The 24,144-nt window shown below is 42.4% G+C and overlaps 1 protein-coding gene across 4 annotated transcripts in view; it reads right to left on the bottom strand.

The window, feature by feature from the left end:
• Nucleotides 1–24,144, bottom strand: part of LOC133549610 (ryanodine receptor 3-like) — a 373,912-nt gene that overhangs the window by 161,703 nt on the left and 188,065 nt on the right. For all 4 annotated transcript variants that reach the window (XM_061895194.1, XM_061895196.1, XM_061895195.1 and 1 more), the window contains exons 15-26: nt 23,694–23,789; nt 23,397–23,515; nt 23,142–23,275; nt 21,933–22,174; nt 20,231–20,423; nt 15,192–15,408; nt 15,020–15,124; nt 11,351–11,454; nt 2,422–2,505; nt 2,149–2,308; nt 697–844; nt 205–407 (exon numbers count right to left, since the gene is read on the bottom strand). In XM_061895194.1, the coding sequence (XP_061751178.1) occupies nt 205–407; nt 697–844; nt 2,149–2,308; nt 2,422–2,505; nt 11,351–11,454; nt 15,020–15,124; nt 15,192–15,408; nt 20,231–20,423; nt 21,933–22,174; nt 23,142–23,275; nt 23,397–23,515; nt 23,694–23,789 (1,805 nt within the window). The remainder of the gene's footprint in view (nt 1–204; nt 408–696; nt 845–2,148; nt 2,309–2,421; nt 2,506–11,350; nt 11,455–15,019; nt 15,125–15,191; nt 15,409–20,230; nt 20,424–21,932; nt 22,175–23,141; nt 23,276–23,396; nt 23,516–23,693; nt 23,790–24,144) is intronic.

Genomic DNA, 24,144 nt, shown 5'->3' with positions numbered 1-24,144 from the left:
AAAGTGTACAAATCTTTACTAAAATAGGGGCTGTAATTCATCACTCATATTTACATTGTTTTTATAGAAAAGTTTGGTTGAATGTACAAACTTTTCTATTTACGAACCCAGTTCAAAAACCAATTGACGTTCCACTGTACACTAAAGAAAACATGCTCTATTGCTTTTACATACAACATGTAATATAATAGGAGAAATGATTACCCGGTATCCATCAAAAACAAAAGCTAGATCATCTGTGCCCAGCTCCACATCTGGCTTACATCCAGGTCTGGCCCAGCCAACTCTCATGTCTCCTCCTGTCACCGCCTCGAATTCAAAGTACCATTTGCCTGTCTTCACCGCATACGTTCGCTCTACTCGAAAGAAGCGGATTTTGTCAATGCTGAGCCGTTCAACCACTTGTCCTGGAAGGAATAACAACAGAGAAAGACTAGTTTTCTATACAATTTTGAAGAGTGTTTGAGATTACTTTTGTCCACAAATATTGTTGAACATTAATTTTGGACCTGACAGAGGGCCTCACAAATAATATAGCTATTGCATTCCAAACGTGTTGATGGGTTTTAAGTCAGGGCTCTTACGTTCTTCCACATCAAACTTTATAGACTTTGCTTTGTGCACCGGGGCACAGTCATTTCCACAAAGTGTGTAAAATTGTCCATACGTGTTGGTAAAGTAACAATTAAGACACACCTGCTTCTTGATCAGATGGCTCTACGTTGTAACCATAACCAATCAAAGTGCGAATGGCCTCCCGTAGACTGTCGCGGTTAGACTTCTTGGTACGTTCATCCAACATGGAGTAGGGGACCAAGCGGGGGTTACGTTTACTTTTCAGATCCTGCAGGAAGCCACAAAAGTGGACAATGTGTCAGTCAGAAATCCGTAACTTTTTTTTTTCTTTTTTACTTCAAACGGCTATCATTCTTTAAAAAATAAAATAAAATCTTCCGGAGTCGAAAACATCCAAAAACAACATATGCAGGCCTCATAGGGCTGCTTTAATGTGTGTTCAAATCAAACCCAGCATGCCTCACTGTGAGACAATATGGAAACATTTCAATCAAACATTATCTGAACTGAATACTTACTGTAGCAACAATAATTACAAGACATGAGAACTACAATTCATCAGAATATTATTCATTGCAGTATGAATATAGCATACAATTAAAAAGTTAAAAAAGCAACATAAATTCAAAGGGCATTTACTTAATTTTTTCAATGCGTGATCCAACAAGGTGACAGTTTAAAGGGGAACTGCACTATTTTTTGGAATTTTGCCTATCGTTCACAAACATTATACAAGACATGACGAAGGATGGATTTTTTTTTTTATGCATTCTAAATATTAAATGAGTCTGCTTACGGTGGAGCCAACGGGAGCAACTCTAGTTTGCTCATAAAATCCAATAACCATTCAAAAACCACCAACAATACTCCATTTACATTTCGTTATTTGAATATTAACCAAGTTAAAGTAAAGTTAAAGTACCAATGACTGTCAGACACACTAGGTGTGTTGAAATTTTCCTCTGCATTTGACCCATCCCTTGGTTCACCCCTTGGGAGGTGAGAAGAGCAGTGGGCAGCAGCGGTGGCTGTGCCCGGGAATCATTGTTGATGATTTAACCCGTAATTCCAACTCTTGATGCTGAGTGCAAAGCAGGGAGGTAATGGGTCCCAGTTTTATAGTCTTTGGCATGACTCGAGTATTGGTGATATTGTTATTATAAGCGCTAACGCAGACAAACTATTTATAGCGATGCAGTGATCACCACTATGTGTCCCTATGTTTACATCATCGAGTTGTCTGCTGCATCCTTGCTCCCTGAACGTTTATTCAAGATCATAAATCATTCATCTCAACTGGACAGAAGAAGACTAAGTAAGTATTCTGAGAAGTTGGTACACTTTGACAGCCATTTAGGACACGAAAATGACCAGAACGACACAAAAAGACGCTTGGTCACCTCGCCCCAACAAATGCAAAAAAAAAAAAAAAAAAACTTTCATCGTCCTATTTTTCATAATGATTGTGAACGATAGGCAACATTCCAAAAAAAGGGCACTTCCCCTTTAAGTAAGAGAAAAATAAAGAACACAAAACATGATCAACAAAATGTGTGAGCACAGCCCATTAACCTGTTGAATGCCGTAGGTCCATCCTTGTCTGATGCGGTCTTTGGCCCAAACATTGTGGGCATTTTCTGCCAATTTATCCACCAGCAACTCTTGGCCTGGAGTCAGTTTCATCTCAGACAAGTCTAGAGGGGATGGTTTATAACCACTGGACATCATAAAGCTACAACAGAGAACATTTTAAAGAGTCATGAATGTCTAAATATTGAACGATTATAAATCAGGTTAGGACAAAACTCTCAGTATCTTAACGAAAGAGAAGACGTTGGCTCTTACTTCTTCGGGAGTTTGAGCTTCTTTAGTGATTCGTCAGCATTTGGATTGACCTGAACAACTCGGCAACCCAGCGCCAACAGGGTTCTGTAAACGAGAAAAACAATACAGTTAATAAACATGCTTAATCCCAGACATCACCTCTGCCTTGACTAGACATGCACAGCTTAGTGGTAATTGAAAGGTGGGATGTGTTAATGCATCAGGTTTTGCATATCTGCCATGATAAAAGTCAACGGAATACTCAAGAGGACTGAATTAGGTGTAACATTGTCTTCATACCCTGTGGGAGGAACCTGTAAAAATATGTTTTTCTTCATTGACGTCAATGACATAAAGCTGTCTCAGCTAGCACTTACTACATATTGAGAATAATTACGGCAAAATTATATTTTGTTGATTGTTGATGATTGCTGATGACTGAAGTACTGATATCAACCAGAGCTCCTCATCCCACCCCCCGGATTGGAAATAATGTAAATAATTCAATGTATATAATATGATGATTACCCTGTGTGATGACTGTATTATGCTGATAGTATTTATTTGTACCATGAATTGATTAGCGTGGACCCCGACTTAAACAAGTTGAAAAACTTATTCGGGTGTTACCATTTAGTGGTCAATTGTACGGAATATGTACTGAACTGTGCAATCTACTAATAAAAGTATCAATCAATCAATTTTCCAAAAACACCCCGAGCACAAAAAAGAAAAATGAAATATATATTGCGTTAGTAAAATGCATAGAAATTATTAGGTAAATGTATCCCTATACATGATTGATGTCTTCTAAAAAAGTCTGAAACAATTGATCGTTATTAACATTAGCTACTAACATTAGCTATAATTGACTGTATGCTCTACCATAACGACAACATGACTGCAAATTGTTAGTTGTTTCTCTGGAACTGCCTTTTTTGTATGTTCACACTCTGCAGAGGGCGGCACGGTGTACTGTAACAGGGGTTAGTGCATGTGCCTCACAATACGGAGGTCCTGAGTAGTCCTGAGTTCATTCCCATGCTCGGGATCTTTCTGTGTGGAGTTTGCATGTTCACCCCGTGACTGCGTGGGTTCCCTCCGGGTACTCCGGCTTCCTCCCACCTCCAAAGACATACACCTGGGGATAGGTTGATTGGCAACACTAAATTGACCCGAGTGTGTAAATGTGATTCTGAATGTTGTCTGTCTATCTGTGTTGGCCTTGTGATGAGGTGGCGACTGATCCAGGGTGTTGCCCCGCCTTCCGCCCATGTGCAGCTGAGATAGCCTTCAGCACCCCCCAGAAAATGGATGGATGGATGGACACTCTCCAGGTGTGTGAACGTGTAGAGATAATAGTGAGTGAAACGCCTGTACACCAGACTAATCATTCTTACCGATAAACTTCAGGACTGTCTCAGAAAATTTGAATATTGTGATAAAGTCAGAGCTTCTCAAGCTTTATGGAGAAGATGATTTTCCAGCATCATTTGGCACCTGACCACAGTGCCAAAACCACCAGTAACTGGTGTACTGACCATGGCCTTACTGTCCTTGATTGACCTACCAACTCCCCTGACCTGAACCCCATAGAGAATTTGTGGGGTATTGTGAAGAAGCTGAAAGACACCAGACCCAATAATGCAAATGAGATAAAGGCCGATACTGAAGCATCCTGGGCATCCATAACACCTCAGCAATGCCACAGGCTGATTGCCTCCATGCCACGCCACATTGATGCAATAATCTGTGCAAAAGGATTTCCAACCAAGTACTGAGTGCATTAATTGACATTTTCAAATGATTGATTTTGTTTTGCTGTTATAAATGTTTTTTTACTTGGTCTGAGGAAATATTAAATTTTTTTGAGATAGGATTTTTGAGTTTTCTTGAGCGGTATGCCATAATCAGCAATATTTGAAAAATAAAAGGCTTCCAATATTTCAGTTGATGTGTAATGTAATTTTCATGTTTTTAGTTGCACTACAGAAAATAAAGGACTTTATCACAATATTCTAATTCTCTGATACAGTCAAGTATGTTTATTCAATACAATTAGTTATTGTGTAAAACATAGATATTGTTAAAAACATTTTTGTTAAACCACTGAAGGTAACATAAGCGAGCCTGTGGTGTTCTTTTATTGTTGGCTTAAAAAAGCTAGCCTGTGGTTTTCTTTCATTGTTGACTTAAAAATGTTACTTTGAGGTAGTTGCAAATAGCCTGCATTAAACAAACAAAACCAAAAAAAAACCTTAGAACTCCTTATTTGAGGCAGAAAGACACGTTTTTCTTTTTTGTACAGTCTAAATTGTACAAAAACTGAAATGGTAGCTAATGGGTTTCATCTGTTCCACCTATAAACTCTTCAAAAAAACATCCAAAACCCCGCACAATACTCAATTTACATGTTGTGTCTAGTTCATTATCCAAATATTAGCAACGTTGTTATTTTAACAGCTAAAATCAAGGAACAATGTTGAGTAACACGATGCCTTGATCACAGCGGTGGATCACTGCATCGCCTCTGAGTTGGTAAAAGTTTCTGCTAAGTTATAAGTCATGTCTCGCACTAAGCAGAGAAACTGGTCAACTTTTAAATTAAACTAGGACGCAAAGATATCACTCGGAAGAGGTGGAAAGATGTACGTTTCATGCCAGCATTTTTTACCTAAGGAGTGAGGATTATGATAAATTCATCATCTAAACAGGGTACACTAGTCCGGTGCTGAAAGATATAAACATCCCATCAGTCCACATCCCAGTGATAATACATATTGCACAGTAAGTGTTTTGTGTTACTTTGTTAGTCGCTTGTATGTCTTGTTTAGCACATAGCAATATTGGTACATGATACTTTGTGTTTCAATAGAGCTGGATCTACTCAGCAGAAAGCTTTTAAAACTCTTAGCTCATCCTCTGTATATTCGGGCAAAAAATATTAAGTCATAAGCCCCTGGTAGGGTCTCCCAAGACAAACAGGTCTTGGTGAGGGATCAGACAAAGAGCAGCTTGAGAATCTCGATGAAAAAGAAAAACAAAGGACTCCGATTTCCCTCGCCTGGACATGGGTCACCGGGGACCCCCTCTGGAGCCCGGCCCGTTGAGGTGGAGAGGAAGCTGAGCCGAAGGCAAAGCTCTCAATTTACCGGTCGATATACGCTCCCATCCTCACCTATGGTCATGAGCTTTGGGTTACGACTGAAAGGACAAGATCATGGGTACAAGCGGCCAAAATTAGTTTCCTCTCCCTTAGAGATAGGGTGAGAAGCCCTGTCACCCGGGAAAAGCTCTAAGTCAGGGGTGTCAAACTCAAATACAGAGTGGGCCAAAATTTAAAACCAAACAAAGCCGCGGGCCGAGGTTGAACTAATTAACCTTTTAATAGGGACCCAAACACGTTTTGCATTGAATATTGAACAAGCAAGGCTTATATAACTTTATAGTGACATGCAAAATCGAGTTTCAAATAATATTAATAATTAAAAAATATCAATGGCATATCAAATAAAATTTTAATAAATATTGAATGCCTCTTTTCGGCGGGGGGGTTGAGGTGGACGGGGTTTGGTGATAGCGGGGGGTGTATATTGTAGCGTCCAGAAGAGTTAGTGCTGCAAGACTTTCTGGGTATTTCTTCTGTTGTGTTTATGTTGTGTTACGGTGCGGATGTTCTCCCGAAATGTGTCATTCTTGTTTGGTGTGGGTTCACAGTGTGGCGCATATTTGTAAAAGTGTTAAAGTTGTTTATACGGCCACCCTCAGTGTGACATGTATGGCTGTTGACCAAGTATACCTTGCATTCACTTGTGTGTGTGTAGAAGCCGCATATATTATGTGACAGGGCCGGCACGCTGTTTGTATAGAGGAAAAGCGGACGTGGAGACAGGTTATAGAGAACGCCAAAGGCAGTGCCTTTAAAGCCCACCCCAAATATTGTTGTCCCGGATGAAATTCGGGAGGGGCACTAAACATCGGGAGTCTCCCGGGAAAATCGGGAGGGTTGGCAAGTAAGAGTATTAGCGGTGAATGCGGTGTTACAGCGGCGGGCCAGCTCTAATGTTAATTTGATATTGCCTCAAGGGCCAAGTGAAATTACACGGCGGGCCAAATTTGGCCCGCGGGCCAGAGTTTGACACCCATGCTCTAAGTAAAGCCGCTGCTCCTCTACATAGAGAGGAGCCAGATGACGTGGTTCAGGCATCTGGTCAGGATGTCACCCGAACGCCTCCCAAGAGAGGTGTTTAGGGCACGTCAGACCCTCGGACACGTCCGTGGCCACTGGCAAGACCCAGAACACATTGGGAAGACTAGGTCTCCCCCGACTGGCTTGGGAACGCCTCGGGATCCCCCGGGAGGGGCTGGACTTAGTGGCTGGAGAGAGGGAAGTCTGAGTTTCTCTGCTTAGCCTGCTGCCTCCGCGACCCGACCTTGGATAAGCAGAATAAAATGAATGGATGGATAGATTTAATTTACAAAAGAGAAGTGTGGGATACTTCTCCTGTAACCTTATTTGTATGTTGTGGCCAAACAGCTCATTTTGTGTTTCACCTGACCACAGAACTTTCCTCCAGAAGGTTTTATCTTTGTCCACGTGATGTCAGATGAAACAAAAATTGAGCTGTTTGGCCACAATACCCAGCGAAAAGAAAAGGTGAGACCTTTAATCCCAGGAACACCATTCCCACCGTCAAGCATGGTTGTGGTAGTATTATGCTCTGGGCCTGTTTTCCTGCCAATGGAACTGGTGCTTTAAATGGGACAATGAAAAAAGAGGATTACCTCCAAATTGTTCACGACAACCTAAAATCATCAGCTCGGAGGTTGGGTCTTGGGCGCAGTTGGGTGTTCCAAGAGGACAATGACTACAAACGCATGTCAAAAGTGGTAAAGGAATGGCTAAATCAGGCTAGAATTAAGGTTTTAGTTCTGTTCCTCACAAACTCATCCAGTTTGCATTGGAGTTCTTCCACTTCCCTGTTTCCATCATCGACCTGGTAGCTAGCTACTTCAGGGACTTCCAGATGTGTTTAAGCCTCCAAGATTATACAACAGGATGGCAGCGTCTGTAAGTAGGCATCGCCATGGGGTGTTCCATCTCCACAGTCCTTGTTGCAGCGTTCAAATTCATCCTCTGCGGAGCCTGTCAGACCGTAGGATGAAAAAAGCTGCGGACAGGGCAGAGGCTTCCACCACTCCGAAGCTACATGGACGATGTCACTGTGGTACTGCAAACAGCCCCATGCACGAGAAAGTGTCTGAAGAGGCTGGATAAGCCAGTAACATGGGCACGGATGAAGATAAGACCCTCCAAGTCACGAAGCCTCTACTTGTGCAAAGGCACCAGGAACGACAATACCATATTTGCTGCAGGAGGTGAGCAAATCCATCTACTGGTCAACCAGTCCATCAAAGTGTAAGGAGGCAGTACAATGCGGACCTGTCGGACAAGCACGCAGGCAAGGCAGAACCGAAACAACTCTCAGAAGGCCTACTGAGTATCAACAAGAGCCATCTCCCCGGAAAGTACAAGTTATGGTTCCACAACTTCACAGTGTACCAAAGGGTTATGTGGCCACTGAAAATGTGTGAGGTTCCATCCTCAACAGCTAACAGGTTGGACAGACCAGCCAACTCCTACATCCGAAAGTGGCTGGGCATACCGCGTTCCTTCTACGACACTGGCCTATTTGGGGCAACTTTGCTGCAACTGCCTATCCAGTCCATCACCCTGGGCTATAAGCAGGAGAAGGCTAGTTTGGTTCCTGAGCTGGAAGAATCCTCAGATCCTACAGTGAGGAATGCACGCATACCCACCCGAACAGGCCGGAAGTGGAAAGCAGGGCCAGGGGTCGCTAAGGCCATTGGCAGGCTCCAACACCAGGATATAGTTGGCAGAGTGCAAGCAGGGAGAGCGGGGCTTTGCTGGGGAGATTCTCCACGCCTCTGGTCCAAGGCCACAAAGAGGGAATGCAGAGCCATGGTCGTGGAAGAAGTCTCAAGGGCGAACCAAGAGCAATATACCATCAAGGCCGTGTCTCAAGGTCGCGAAGGGAGATGGACCAATTGGGAAGGCATCATCAGCAGACCCATCAGCTTAGCCGACCTATGAAAGATGCCACAAGCCAGACTCAGCTTCCTATTCAGGGCAACCTATGACACCTTGCCCTGCCCTAGAAACCTCCACCAGTGGTTCGGCCAGGAGGAGAGCTGTCCCCTGTGCGCTGCTTCCAACGTCAGCCTGCAGCACTTGTTATCAGGCTGCAAGATCGCACTGACACAGGGTTACTACAGATGGCGGCATGATCAAGTCCTGATAAAACTGGCCAAAGTCCTGGAGAGCAGTAGACAAGAGGCCAACAGCCAGCTCATAGCCAAGCAGCTTCCTGTCATGTTTGTGAGGCCAGGGGAAGGCAATGGAGACACCAGCCGACGAGGCCCCCGCAGTGTCCTCTCTCTGGCAAGGGACTGGAGTAAGAGGGCCGACACCGGCAAACAGCTCCAGTTCCCCTGTGAGATCACCATCACTTCACTGACCCACACATTGTGCTGTGGTCTGCTGCTACCAAGTCTGCCATGCGGATAGAGCTCACCATCCCCTGAGAGGAGGGAATCCAGGCAGCCTACAAGCGCAAAGCAGCCAAGTTAGCAGATCTGGCAGCTGAGTGCAGAGAGGCATGCTGGTCCACTACCATCTACCCTGTGGAAGTAGGCTATCGGGGCTTCATCGGTACATCAACAACAAGGCTGCTCCGAGATGTGGGCTAAGTTCCAAAGGGAAACCAAGGCCCTTGCTGAGGAAGCAGAAAAGGGAAGCTTCTGGTTGTGGCTGAGGAGTAGGGATAAGTACTGGGGGTCAAGGCAATAGGATTGGTCGACTGCAGGGGCTGGCAGGGAGACGTCCCTGCGACCGCTCCGCCACCAGGAGGCATTCGGGGGTTAAAGAGAGCAAAACTCCAATGACATCGATAACGAGACGAAGACCTTCCGATTGTGCAGGTGTGGATGAGGGAAAGTGACCACATACAGGGGCTTACGGATTCATCAGGGCAGGAATAAAAAGGATAGTGAGAAGAAAAGCATGCAACATCCTTGCACTACTCCAGCAGATAAGACAAGCAGGACCCCCAGCCGGGGAGAGAACCACAGAGCCGAGGGTCCAAACATTGTTGACATGCGAATGGTAGAGGAAAAACCCCCTGAGCAGAGTAGTACCACCCTGCGATGTGAGCATGCCGAAGATAGACATGCCAGCCCCACAATCACCCTGCGAACAGAAAAGAGGGAACCAGGAAGAAAGTGCACCATCAAGTAGCCTAGAGCAAGTGATGTGAAGACAAGGCAGAAACTGGACTCAGACCTCAGTATACTGCTGGAGCACTTGCTATGTGGTAAAGTAAATACGAAATTAGACCGTCTTGGGGACATCCTGTACAAGGAGTGCAAAGCTAGATTCGGTAGTCTCACCAAGAAGCAGCATATTCTCCCCCCAAGAAAGGGCAGGAGGGAGGCTGAGATTGACCCCCTAGTGCAAGATTGGCGCCAGCTCCGCAGCAGATAGAGGAAAGCAACGGCAGATGAGAGAGAAGACCTGAAGGTGTTATGGGACGATGTGAGACAGAAGCTGGACAGCATGTGAAGAGCAGAATGTATTTGCAGATGCAGGAAAAGAAAGGAGAAAGAAAGAGCTAGCTTCACGAGGAATCCTTTCAAGCACGCCCGTCAGCTTCTGGAGGAGAAAAGAAGCGGGAAACTGGAAGCCACCAAGGAGGAGCTTGAGCAATACATCAGGGGCCAATACAGTGACTGAAAGAGGAACGATCCGTTAGGTTCACCAGGATACGTTTGCATTGGAGTTCTTTCACGTCCCTGTCTCCATCATCAACCTGGTAGCCAGCTAATTTAGGGACTTTCAGATGTTTTTCAGCCTCCAGGATTATACAACAGGATGGCAGCGTCAGGAAGTAGGCATTGCAATGGGGTGTTCCATCTACACAGTCCACTTTGTCGGAGCGTTTGAAATCATCCTCCGCGGAGCCCGTCAGACCGTAGGAGGAATAAGGCTGCAAACAGGGCAGAGGCTTCCACCACTCCGAAGCGACATGGACAATGTCACTGTGGTACTGCAAGCAGCCCCATACACGAGAAGGTGTCTGAAGAGGCTGAATGAGCAAGTGACATGGGCATGGATGAAGATAAGACCCTCCAAGTCACGAAGCCTCTTCTTGCACAAAGGCACCAGGAACGACAATACCATCTTTGCTGCAGGAGGTGAGCAAATCCCCCTACTGGTCAACCAGTCCATCTAAAGCCTAGCTGTGCCAAACATTAAACACATCCAAATGATTGCATTGTACAAATAAGGCAAACAGAGAAGTAACCCCTACTTCTCTTTTGTAAAGTACATCTGTACAGCAGATATGGGCATCTACATCAACAATATAATTTCCCTGTGTAACTTGACGGGGACACGTGAAAAAAAAAATGCATGTACAGCACGATTAGTGGCCATGTTGTGAGTGATCGGGCACAATTGATAAGAAGTGCAAACGTGGTGCAGACCGCCCTATTTAAATTTATTGAATCATGCTGTGGTGTTTTGCTGTCTGTATTTCTGTATTCCTCCAGTGCGATCTACAACAGATCCTATTTCCTAGCATGACAAAATAGCTATTTGAGATATCTTAGCATGGCAAAAATGATATCTGTGTTGTGCCAAAAACACTAGCAATAACTGTGATGGTGTGCTAAAATGATCTAGACAGCGTTGTTAATGTCATGCCCTAATTGCACAGCTTCTGCTTGAATCTAAATAGCACAATGTACAAATATTGACATCCATCCAATATACCAAGGAATGAAAATGTTTAAATGGTGATAATTGAATGGCTTTGTGTTGTAAGTGAAGTCTCTGAGGAACCATATCGAGTTAGCTAAATGTACACACTTCAGAGTTTCTGTGGACATCTGCAGGTTGTAGTTCCTCTCAGTCTCGGGCAGCTTCGAAAAATCCACCAGACACGGATGTTGCCGCTTATTATCATCCCTGATCTGTGAACAAAAACAACATTTAAGTCAACTCAACCCTTTTTCCTCACCAAGTTATACTCAGCACAGCCTTGTCGCAGTGGACTGACAAGTGAAGAGAAATGTGGTCTAATACAGGCTGCTACTGATAAAGTAACAATCTGCTCTAGTGAACATGTTATGAGGAAACACTTCTTCTCAGTGTATGACTGAAATACAAAGCGAGAAATGTAATGCCTCTCTCGAGGCTGCACTTTATGCCAAAAAAAGTCATTTTGGCAATGCTGCAAGGCAATGGTGAATGTCTACGAAAAAACATGCACTGAACTTTGTGTGTGTGCGTGTGTATGTGATGAACACCAGCCAGCTCTAAACGCTACAGGAATTCACTTTAGAAACAGCTTAGAGAAATTAAATTTAAAAAAGAACATATTCTATGCAGATTTGCATTGTAGCACAAGGGGGAGTACAAAGCTCATCATATGCAAATTCTGCATCTTCAAAATATAATTAGTTGTAATAGATGGAGGATGTTCATATATCATAGGTTACACATATTATACACATATTGCTTCAGTTGTTTTTTTATTACTACTAGGGCAGAACAGGTGTGTTTGTTTGTATTGGCTACACTATACAATAAACCAAGAACGTGTATATATAATTTATATATTTATATGGATAACTATATACACAAATGTATTAGGTGCTCAAGCACTACCTAAGAAAGTCCAATCCAAAATATTTAATAGATAATAATGCTTAATATCTTGTAGTTACATCACAATGACATGCGTTCCTTCTGATAATGGTAACCAAATTGTTAGGAACACCTCTCAGTATGATGCAGCGCTGTTTTACACCACCGCTAACTACACCCACCATGACGAACACCACGAAAAAGCATTATTAGCTTTGTAAAGGCAGAATTACATGCATACAAAATACATTAAAAACAGATGTTCTGTTTGGTTGTATTTGATTGCAAAGGTGTACGTTTTGAGGTAAGAGCTGTCTCTGGGCTAATTGTAAAATAAAATTGAAGATACAAGCATCCTTGCATTAATTGCTGGGGGAAAATGGTCTTATTTACAAGCAACAGCTTATTGCTACAGATTGACACAACTTTGTTTTCTAATCATTGGAACAAAGAGAACAAATAAAGTTTCGAAGAAAGTTTCAAAGAAAGCGATGGTGATTTGGTATCCATCCATCCATCCATTTTCCACCGTTTATTCCCTATCTCAGCTACGATACAAGTGTTTAAGTTACAAGCTTTGTCAGATAACCAATTCAACTTAAACTTAAATTGAGGTACTACTGTAACTGAATGTAAAATACATTTTGGTTTCGGAAATAACCTGCGTATATTACAACATCATTATTGTTCTTATTGGAGACAACTACCATTATCATCTCAGGGCATTCAATCGGTAGCAACTGGTCTGTTTGGTTTGTCTTCGTATACGTTTCGCCACTGATCCGAGTAGGCTTTATCAGTAGACTCACTGTCTACCTGTACCTTAGGGAGAAACAGCACCAAAATGTACAGATTCTGGCCAGGGAGGACCGATGGAACCAGATAGGAGTGAGGGAAGCCATCTATGTCAAGATTGAAAAACCATCCCTAAACAGAGGAGGTGGTCTGCGAAACCACCTGTCTCCCACATACAACACTGTCCTTTCAATAATTCCTAAAAGACTCTGCAATTTAGCCTCCAACAAATAACAGGAGTTAGAAAGATTCTGGTCAAAGAAAGTGACCAGTATGCCATTTCTGCCATATGTTTACAACTGAATGGAATGCCTTCGTGGGGGATTCCAACTGTTTTGGACAGCTAGTAGAGGATCCACAGAGATCGTTCTGCCACAAAAGACCTCAATGCTGACGAGAGAATATTCCACTTCAACGACTGCCGTTGGCTTTGATTGTTCATTTGCATCAAAAAAGTTATTTTTCTCACTACGATAGGGCGACACCGACATTGCACAGGCACACCCTCCTAGTTTTAGAGTATAAATATTTGGGGTTTTGGCCCCAGCCGCTAGATTATATCTGACCTATCTAATTCTAAGGGCACGAACTGACGAAGCCTACTCGGACGAGCGGCAAAACATCTTTTAAGACAACACAAACATTCAAGTTGTAATAGATCTAATGCCCTGAGATGACAATGACATGGATGAATGAGAACATTCAGAGACAACTACCACTATACCTGTATATATCGGGGGTGGAAGGGAAATTATTTGTCTTTTCTGTGCTATTGTCACACAGCGGTGAGGGAAGTCCTGTTTTGGGGTTGTCTGGCAAACTTCCTGTTTTATGTTGAAAATCTAATCCTCCTCTTGTTTCAGGCCACTTGTTCCTCCTCCTCCTCCTGTGTTACTGGTCTGATGTCTCTCCTGATGGCCTGAATGTGCCCACCTGTGTAAATCTCTCTGATGTGTACGTATATTATAGTCCTCGTCTTTCCGTGTCTTGTTGCCAGAGTATATTGTCTTGTCGTGTACCTCCAGCCGTCTTCCACTGTCTGGTCCCAAGTTGTTAAGTATTGTCTCGCCATATTCCTTGATTTCTTTGTACCCTCTGAAGAAGAGGGATTTTGATTTGCCAAAGTTTTTTGTCAGTTTTTTTTAGCTAATTTCATAGTGATTTGCCTTCCTTTTTTCCCTCCTCTTGGAGCGCTTTAAAATGTAGCATACGTTCTGTTTACAGCTTCTTGTCTCTTCCTCTTCATGAGCAATTTTCCTTTTGTCTAGCTAATCATAGATTGTTGTTCTTTTGTTATTAGATCAGTGTAGAATTTTGCTATTGCCTTTTTCCTCCCTTTGGAGTGTTTTTCCATTTGTTTTATGCCCTGTGGTACCTTTCTTTTTGTACTCTAGTGTATCAACTATAGAATTTGTAGCCAGTTGTTTAATCGCTTTGTCTAAAGAGAGTTCTAAGAAACTGCTGAAATAAAGCCTGTGTACCCCATTAGCACCTGAGTCCTCATTCTCGTCAAGGCTTAACAGCTATAAAACATTGTCTGTCAAGTCTTCATTCTAACTCCAGTCAAAACTTAATTTTACTATTTGAGAGTGTCCTTTGGTGCTTGTATAATCAATTTCAAACCTCATTTATGCTCTTCCAAAAAATAAATAATTAAATGCCAAACCAAAAAAAACACAGTACCTGGTAAGCGTTATTCTTGGTTTATTGCAGTATTGGAGAACTCTTACAACTCCTGTTGTGCCCTTGTGTGGAGCAACACTGAGTCATTAGTGAGAAAATGGTTGTGCTACCTACAAATACACTATGAAGAAGCGGCAAATGACATGAAAATCACTGAGCATGGACAATGAGATTTTTTTTCTTTCCACTTACCCTCTTTTTGGGGCGAACCGCAAATTATGAGAGAGAAAGCAAGATGACGTACAGGCTTTTGTTGTGAATCAATACTAATAGTAATCCAAACTGCTGAATCACGCTCAGAAAATGTGTCATTGAAATATTTATTTCTCATGGCAAAATGCATGGATTATGTTTCCTTTCAAATCTTGATGATATACTGTAATTGTAAGTGACTAAAGTGAAAGTTCTCACCTTGCCATAGGACCAGCCAAGTTCAATCTTATTCATGCCCCATAGTTCATGGATATTCTCCGCTAGTTTGTCTCGAACCTTTTCCAAATGGGGCGGCATAACAATCTGAAGAAAAAATCAATCTTGTCTTATCAGTGCTAATGCAATAAAAATACATGACTGTGTTCATTACCTGGCTGGTTTCCACAGGAGTAGGAATAAAGGAGCCCTGTGATGAGATGAGGGTGGTTCCCAGCAAATCTCGGACCCCATTTAGGTCCCTTTTGTATTCTTTCACCGGCTCTACCCTCATCTTCTCCTTGGGCAGCAGAGCCTCGTAACAGGGGGCGTAACTTGATGGGGGCAGGAATTTAAAGTCGCCATGTCTCCCGCCGAATAAGAACCGGACCCTGACAACATAAAAAATGGTCACTAATTAGAATTGTGCGGTAGCGTCTTTTCCAGGGTGTACGCTGCCTTCCACCCAAGTCCAGCTGGGATGAGATCCAACCTCTTTGCAACACCGAGCGGGATAAGCAGTATAACATGGATGGATGGATAGTTTGAATAGTAATGCTAGAATGCTAGCAATACCGGGGTGGCATGGCTCAGGAGTAAAAATGGGTACCATTCACATTTGAACCTATGCGGTACAAATTTCTGGTCCCTGGAGATCAATACTGGTAATCAACAGTATAATTTGTGGTACTTTTGTGTGTGTTAATACATGTTAAGTGTTCAATAATAAAATAAGTAATACATTTGAGCATGAGCTGATTATAATAACTGTGCTATCCAGTTGTTGTTTTCTTGTTTTGTTATACCATATATGAGTCTCATTTGCAAGTATTATATACTAGCCTTTGCATGAGTTGCAATTCCAAGACTTCAGGTGGCAGTAGTGTGGTGTGTTGCCAAACTAGGAAGTAGCCTTTGGCATGGGGCTTAATGTGCCAGTCTACTCTTATGTTGCGCCCCACAGTACAAAGTCTTTACACTCAGCTTAGCCAAGTCCGCTCTGGGTGCTGCCCGAGTGATTATTTCCTCGATCAAATGTTTAAGCCGGTGTTTAGTCTGCAACCGGACCTGATGGCACAATTATCAAAAATATGGCCAACTTTGATTTCACATGAATCGATACAAGGTATAGTACCGAAAAAATTCAATCAGGGCCATAAGAGTACCAAACTTGGTATCCTTTCCTACACAGGAGGCAGAGAGATTGGAGGGTTCCTGGTTCAAATGTTGCTCTTTGTCACCGCCGTTGTGTCCTGGGCAAGATACTTCACCTACTTTGCCCCCTGGGTCACCCACACATGCTTTGCAAAACAAGATGAAAATACTGTGAGATGAGCATATTCATATTCACAGGCAAAATAAATGTTTATCTACAGTACACTCCTTACATTTCAGCAAACATTTTTGTCACAGTAGAACATTGTGAAAGTGTAACTTAAAATTGTAATTTACACAGTTTGTAGTTCAGTATTGTTTTACAATCCACTGAAAATGACTCAACACAGCCATTATTGTCTTTTATGACTGGCAACACAAGTCAGTACAAAGATAAATGTCTTGGTCTGGGGAAGTACTGGGTAGCTTTGAGATTTGATTCTGACATCCATCCATCCATTTTCTACCGCTTATTCCCTTTTGGGGTTGCGGGGGGCGCTGGCGCCTATCTTGTACTGTGAAATTCTGAAACAAAGAATGATCTGTATTTGGACTGCATGACAGTTTTACCTGACAACTAACCCAAAGTAACATTCAGTCGATCTTTGAAACCCGACCAGTCGATCATGAAAACATTACAAAAAATTACCCAAAAAAATATTTCTCAATATGACGGAGAGTGGCCAACAGACCCGCCAACAGGCACGCATTTTAAACCCTGAACATACTCGTACACTTCGGCTCTCTATCTTTAGCCACATCAAAGCCACACTCCCGAGCATTACCGGACACTTCACCCGCTCGTCTCGCAAACGCGCATGGCAAGGCATGCACAAAAATCATCGAGCTGCAACAATGCATTAAGGCTGACTGTAGCAATGCATCTGACATTTTTTAGCATCCTACTGCTTGAGAGGACTTGCATTTTGGGTTTGCATATGGCACCCACACTTTCTGAGCAGCAATCAACCGGCTTCCTCTCTCCAACTATGCGGTGTTCTGCTGGAAGTTCAGCCACGTCTTCCACAGACTGTAAAGTTCTATAAAGGTGAGCGTCCTGTAAAGGTGAGCGGCCTGTTGGGACCTGCCGCCGTCGCCCATCAGTCCGTCAAGGAGCCCACTGTCATCTTCATCATCGCTCGACTACAACAGGAAGCTAACAAGCTAAACAGAGTGGGTGAACATTTCTCCAAAGCCCGGATTTTGCGTTGATTTATATACAAAAGTAAAAAGATTGACATGTGCAAAGGCAGTAATAAATGATAAAACAAGGAGGCAGCTAAAGAAGGAATTCCCTGTTTATCCACTCTTGTTTACAAAGGAAAAACCCACCAGGTGAACAACTGTATATTGTATTGTATATCATCCCTACTGGCCTGTTTCGAAACAGGCTTGAAAAAACATGTTCCAATAAGTTTTTGTTTTTGAGGTATATTGATTATTTTTGGTGTCTACTGTCTCCAAATCAGCCCTTAAGTCATTCATCAGTTCAAAGATGGAATTTCTATTTCTGACAAAAATATGTCAATTGTCAGCATGAGAAAAATATTCTCTCTCCCTACTGTCTGTCATTGCAGTCATTGCACTGATCGTCTCCTTTTGTGCCATTTGTGCGTATTTCTGCCAGTATGCACAAACATTCCAGACATGGTAAATGTAGACGCCAAACAGCAGCCGCAGAAAACTATTAGGATTAAAAAAATCATATTGTGAGCACTCAATGATTACATCTGCATCTTCATCTCATCTCAATGTGGGTGTTCTAATCAGCATATTTTCAGCATATACATGAAGACAGACACTGAGGTGCCCACTGACTCACGCATACTGTGGATGCAGTGGACTCTGCGCGAAATGTCCGTAGTAGTCAGCGCTTCCATGGTTAGAGAAACTTTGCGTGCGTTATCAGGTTTGCACATGTTTGAATACACGTAAACCTTTAGTAGATCAGGCCCTGGGCCTTTAATGTGATAAAAATGTTGATGAAATGTGAAGGGTGTACTCACGTAATCTCATTTGTGAGATACTGTATAGTAATTATTCTGTAATCGTTTTGTAAATAATGCTAGAAGTTAAAAGCATCCTTTGGTATGGTGTAAAAGAAAGCATAACCTCAAACAAATCATAAATTCAAACTTTGGCTTGAGTATGAATAATTTTGATCTAATTGTAGTTGCAACTTTTCCGTTTTGTCTACTTTAACGTCTAAACTTAAGCAGGCATGGGTTAAACTGATAGTTTCCAAAAAAATAGGTCTCCGCCGTCCCTGCTCCCCGGAGCCAGCCCAAAATAAAGATTGGAGTAGTAGTGGTGACGCAAATGATTCCTTTATGGCTGCGGCCCTCAATTATTGAGGAGTGGAAATGTGTCTTAAGAGACACATCCACAAACGACAAAGACATTCGCCATGTTCAGTGAGTCAGCAGGTTCAACTGTGAGCATTTCTCACTTGCTAAATAAAATTTTGAAACTAGAACTCATACAGCTTCAAAGAACATTGTTGTCATTGATTATTTATTTAAAGTAAACAAGACTTAACAGTACTTGCAACGGAATGAGGAAATTCACAAATCAGATCAAACAGATAAAAACACCACACGATGCTTGTATCTGGACAAAAAAAAACATTTCCCCACTACAACACCAATATTTTGTTTGAGCCTTAATAATTTAAGCCACTTAAAACTTTAAAAAACATCCATCCATCCATCCATTTCCTACCGCTTATTCCCTTTCGGGGTCGCGGGGGGCGCTGGCGCCTATATCAGCTACAAACGGGCGGAAGGCGGGGTACACCCTGGACAAGTCGCCACCTCATCGCAGGGCCAACACAGATAGACAGACAACATTCACACTCACATTCACACACTAGGGCCAATTTAGTGTTGCCAATCAACCTATCCCCAGGTGCATGTCTTTGGAAGTGGGAAGAAGCCGGAGTACCCGGAGGGAACCCACGCATTCACGGGGAGAACATGCAAACTCCACACAGAAAGATCCAGAGCCTGGATTTGAACCCAGGACTGCAGGACCTTCGTATTGTGAGGCAGACGCACTAACCCCTCTCCCACCGTGAAGCCTCTTTAAAAAACATACACAAGTAAATTCATATCAAATTAATCATTCACTACATTTCTGACATCCTGTTGTTCTAACAGATTAGATTAGGCAGATGTGGATTGTACACGTCTGAATGCTGCAATAGAGTGGTACCCTACCACCGGTCCGGGGACCGGTACCGGTCAGTGACGCATTTCCTATCGGGCCTCAGAGAAATATTAAATAATGACTGCATTTTGTCCGACTTAACTTTCGCCTGTCCCACTAGACACCAATAAGCTTGTTTATAAATGTACAAAAAAACTCCTCATAGGAAGTTGCCATTTCTTATATTTGTTAGAACTTTGTGAGATGATGCCATGCACATAAATAACATATAAAATATAAATGTGACAGATTGGAGCCAAAGGCTGATTTCCATCTGAAATCCCCAGCAGGTTGATGGAAACCTGCTGGGGATTTCATTGCAAAGACACAAGCCCACGGCTCTCACTAATTCAGTGTTATAGTGAGTTGTATTTTTCATGCACTTATTTTTGCTCTATTTATCTGGCATAGGTGGAAAGCCGGTCCCTGAAAATAATGCCTAAATTAAACCGGTCCATAGTGCAAAAAAGGTTGGGCATCCCTGCTGTAGTACATGCATCTGTTCAAGGAGTAGAATAAATTGAACATTTCTCTGTGTTTTAAAAAAGGTAAATCTGCATTGCAAAAGGCATTTTGCCTCAACAAATTCAGAACCAATCCTCATGAGAAAGTGCTCCATCTTAAACCTCCATTTTAGCATCACGCCATTCACACTATCTATTGTCGCCATAGCAACCTAGTTTACCTGCATCCAATCTCACGGCCTTAAGGATGCATACATTTGGACAGGAGTGGTTGGTTTGGTCGATTAGATAGATTTCAGACAAACAGGGTTTGTGTGAGTGGAGTGTGGGATCATGCCTGTGCAAATGTATGAGTGTGTTGGCCAGAAACAAACAAATAACAACTCACTTGACTCCCGCAGAGAAGCTGACCACAGGAAAGAAGAGTCCGTCTGTGTTGAAGTTTTCAAACATGCCCTGAACGGGCTGTCCGTTGATGCGAAAAGAGATGCTGGGGGCGCCGAGGTCCAGGCAGCAGCTCACCACATCCTCAGAGGTCAAGATGTGCTGATTGAGGGATGCAACGGCCCGGGGGATGCGACCTAGGATACATCCAAACACACTTAAGGGATATTGCAATGTTCAGGTTCAGTCTAAACAACTAACAGTGTATATACAGTCGTGATCAAAAGTTTACACACAGTTGCGAAGGACATGATGTTATGGCTGTCTTGAGTTTCCAATAATTTCTACAACTCTTATTTTTTGTCATAGAGTAATTGGAGCACATACTTGTAGGTCACAAAAAACATCATGAATGTTTGGTTCTTTTATGGATTTATTAATAGGTCCACTGAAATTGTGACCAATTCTGCTGGGTCAAAAGTATACATACAGTAATGTTAATATTTTTTTGCATGTGCCTTGGTAAGTTTCACTGCAATAAGGCACTTTTGGTAGACAACCACAAGCTTCCGGTTGAATTTTTGACCAGTCCTCTTGACAAAATTGGTGCAGTTCAGCTAAATTTGTTGGTTTTCTGACATGGACTTGTTTCTTCAGCATTGTTCACATGTTCTCAATGGGGTTTAAGTCAGGACTCTGGGAAGGCCATTCTAAAACCTTAATTGTAGCCTGATTTAGCCATTCCAATACCACTTTTGATGTGTGCTTGGGGTCATCGTCTTGTTGGAACACCCAACTGCGCCCAAGACCAAACTTCTGGGAGGTAATCCTCCTTTTTCATTGTCCCGTTAACTCTCTGTAAAGCACCAGTTCCATTGGCAGCAAAACAGGCCCAGATCATAATACTACCACCACCATGCTTGATGGTAGCTCAATTTTTGTTCCATCTGACATCATATTGGACAATGAAAGGACCTTCTGGAAGAAACTTCTGTAGTCAAATGAAACAAAACTGTTGCTGTTTTGCCACAATTCCCAGTAATATGTTTGGAGGAGAAAAGGTGAGGCCGTTAATTCCAGGAACACCATGTCTACCGTCAGGTATGGTGGTGGTTGTATTATGCTCTGGGCCTGTTTTGCTGCCAATGGATCTGGTGCTTTACAGAGAGGAGTAAATGGGGCAATGAAAAATACGCTTGTGGATGGCTACCAAAAGTGCCTTATTGCAGTGAAACTTGCCAAGGGACATGTAACCAAATATTAACATTGCTGTATGTATACTTTTGACCCAGCAGATTTGGTCAAATTTTCAGTAGAACCATGTTTTTTTGTGAAAAACAAGTATGTGCTCCAATCACTCTATCACAACAAAATAAGAAGTGGGAACCCATTATTCATTCACACCTGGTGGTGGTAAGAGATATTTGTAGCCACAGCTGCCCTGGGGTAGACTGACGGAAGCGAGGCTGCCAGTTTGCGCCTACGGCCCCTCCAACCACCAGCTATCATTCATTCATTAGTCATTCACCGGTGTGAGCAGCGACAGGGCAGGGGTGAAGTGTCCTGCCCAAGGACACAACGGCAGCGATTTGGATGTCAAGAAGCGGGAGCGACCCTGCAACCCTCAGGTTTCTGGCACGGCCGCTCTACCCACTACACCATACCGCCCCGACTATGTAAAACTAACATACACATTATTTTCTCACCTGACCAGAGGTGGAGTCCATCAAAGCCGTAAGAGTAGAGGTCATCTCCCACACCGTTGCCCCCCCAGCCTTCGCCCCCACCAGGGTAGGGTGCGTAACCCTTAGTGTTGGCCCAGCCCACTCGAAGGTGGGAAGGCTCGCTGGTCACAAAGTGGTCCACCTGGTCGATCATAAGCTCGTAGTACCATTTCTTATACTGAGCTGAGCCCTCACTTACACCAAGAAAGATGTTAGGTCTCATACTGGCAATGAAGACAGACAGAAAAAGGCAAGTCAGCCATTTTAATTAATTTTCTTGTCATACATAATTTCTTCCTCCGAGCTAAATAAAATGATAGCCAATGATTTTAACAAAAGTAATTTTCCTTTTGAAAGTTGTTAAAAAGTCATACCAACATAGGTGTTACGATAACAATTTAATTCACTTAAAATTTGAATTTTTATGATGATGTAAACTTACAGGATCTTATTTGTTATTGCAAGATAAATGGATCAAAAAACAACTTTACTGACTACATTATTTATACATTTTAAAATGTTTGAACAAAAACTACAAACTAATTTGGTGACTACATATTAGCATAAAAAAACATAGCCCAATTGTGCAATTAATACTTAAATGCTATCTAATGACTTGCTAGCACCAATACTACTTCTGCCAAGGTATTTTTTTGGTGTTCTGAAAAAATCTGGAAGATCTGTATAGTAGGTGTTTATAGCAAGACAATATCCACCAATCTTGGGATAAAAGTGCCCTATCCCGCCAAATGCCAAATTTTTATTTTAATTTTCATCATTATATCGCACAAGTCTAATATTTACAGTTGTAGGCTCTGAGACGTTTGGAAGCCAATTATTTGGACATATTCACCCTTAATACACATCAAACAAAAGGCACTGAAATAAACTAATCTGGTATTTGCATTAATTGGTCAGCAAGAAGAAACATCGGTATGTATGTGTGTACCCGGCTTTAATTTGCTAATACAGACGTAACACGACTTGGGACATTCGCTACACCAACTATTGGCGTTGATGTTTGTAACCCAAATGTCTGCTCGAAACTTAAAGCATAACAATTATTTGAGAGACAACTATTATCTCGAAGCACTCATATGCTGGGGCACTTGTAATTTGAAGTACTATTGCGTTGTAAGATAAACTAATTTTGCCAGACAAAAGTAGTTTCTTTGTAAGTTGATTTCTGACCTTTGGACGTCATTGACCAGTTGGGTTTGCAATAGCAGGTCTCTCTTGGGCAACAAGTGGTCACAAATGAGGTTTTGATTGGTTCGTACGGCAACGCCATTGCACACACAGAGCGAGCAAAGCACATCAAGGATCTTAAGGTAGATGTGACAGGACAAGAGGAGGAATAGGGCAAATGTTATTGCAAAGCAGGTCAGCCTTCCAACATTTGACATACAGGATGAGGAAAGGATTTGAAGTTCATGTGTTGCTCACCTTATGGTTACGTCCGTGTTTATAAAGCAGAGATATAATGGACTTAATGTGTCCTCTCTGGATCATGTTGAGAGCCTCAGGGCTCTCAATTAGAATGCAGTGCAGAACTTCCAGAATGCCTGCACAGCCACAACTTCATCAATTAGTCAGCACCAACGCACACAACATATCTATTGGTGCATCTTTGACATTTATCTTGTGTCATTTTTTTTTCTAGCATGGTATCTTTGATTTAGGGTGTTAAATAATCCACCTTACAGGAATGGGGGCTTTGTACGAGAATGATAATGAGCATACCCGAAGAAGACTCCAATCTCTCCAATTTGCTAACCAGCCAGTCCAAGTTGTTGGAGAACTGGGTGCAGTTGTTTCTGTTTCCTCTGATTAAGGCAGCTGCAGGGCATAAGGAACAAGCACAAGCTAATTGGGAAAAGTATTTGTTGTTTTCTAACAACAAATACAAGACACACATGAGACTTGACCATTGTGGAGAATACCAATAAAAGTGAAGACATTTTCAGAGAACTCATATACACACAACTTGGTTTGTCCATGCGAAAAGCAGGCTGACAGAAATGGACAGAGGTATTTTAAATCCACATAATGCTGCTCAGGAAATGGTGTAAGAGGAGGTGGTAGAAATGGTAAAAGGATGAGACATGTCTGGAACATTAATTCAACTTAATAAGTGAAATCAGTGTAAATAAGGCTGTGAAGGACACTAGTTGGGGTAGGAAGCAGCTTCAGG

Source organism: Nerophis ophidion, linkage group LG03 (assembly GCF_033978795.1).
Source record: "Nerophis ophidion isolate RoL-2023_Sa linkage group LG03, RoL_Noph_v1.0, whole genome shotgun sequence".
Lineage (NCBI taxonomy): Eukaryota > Metazoa > Chordata > Actinopteri > Syngnathiformes > Syngnathidae > Nerophis > Nerophis ophidion.
This window is presented reverse-complemented; position numbering and strand designations above follow the sequence as displayed.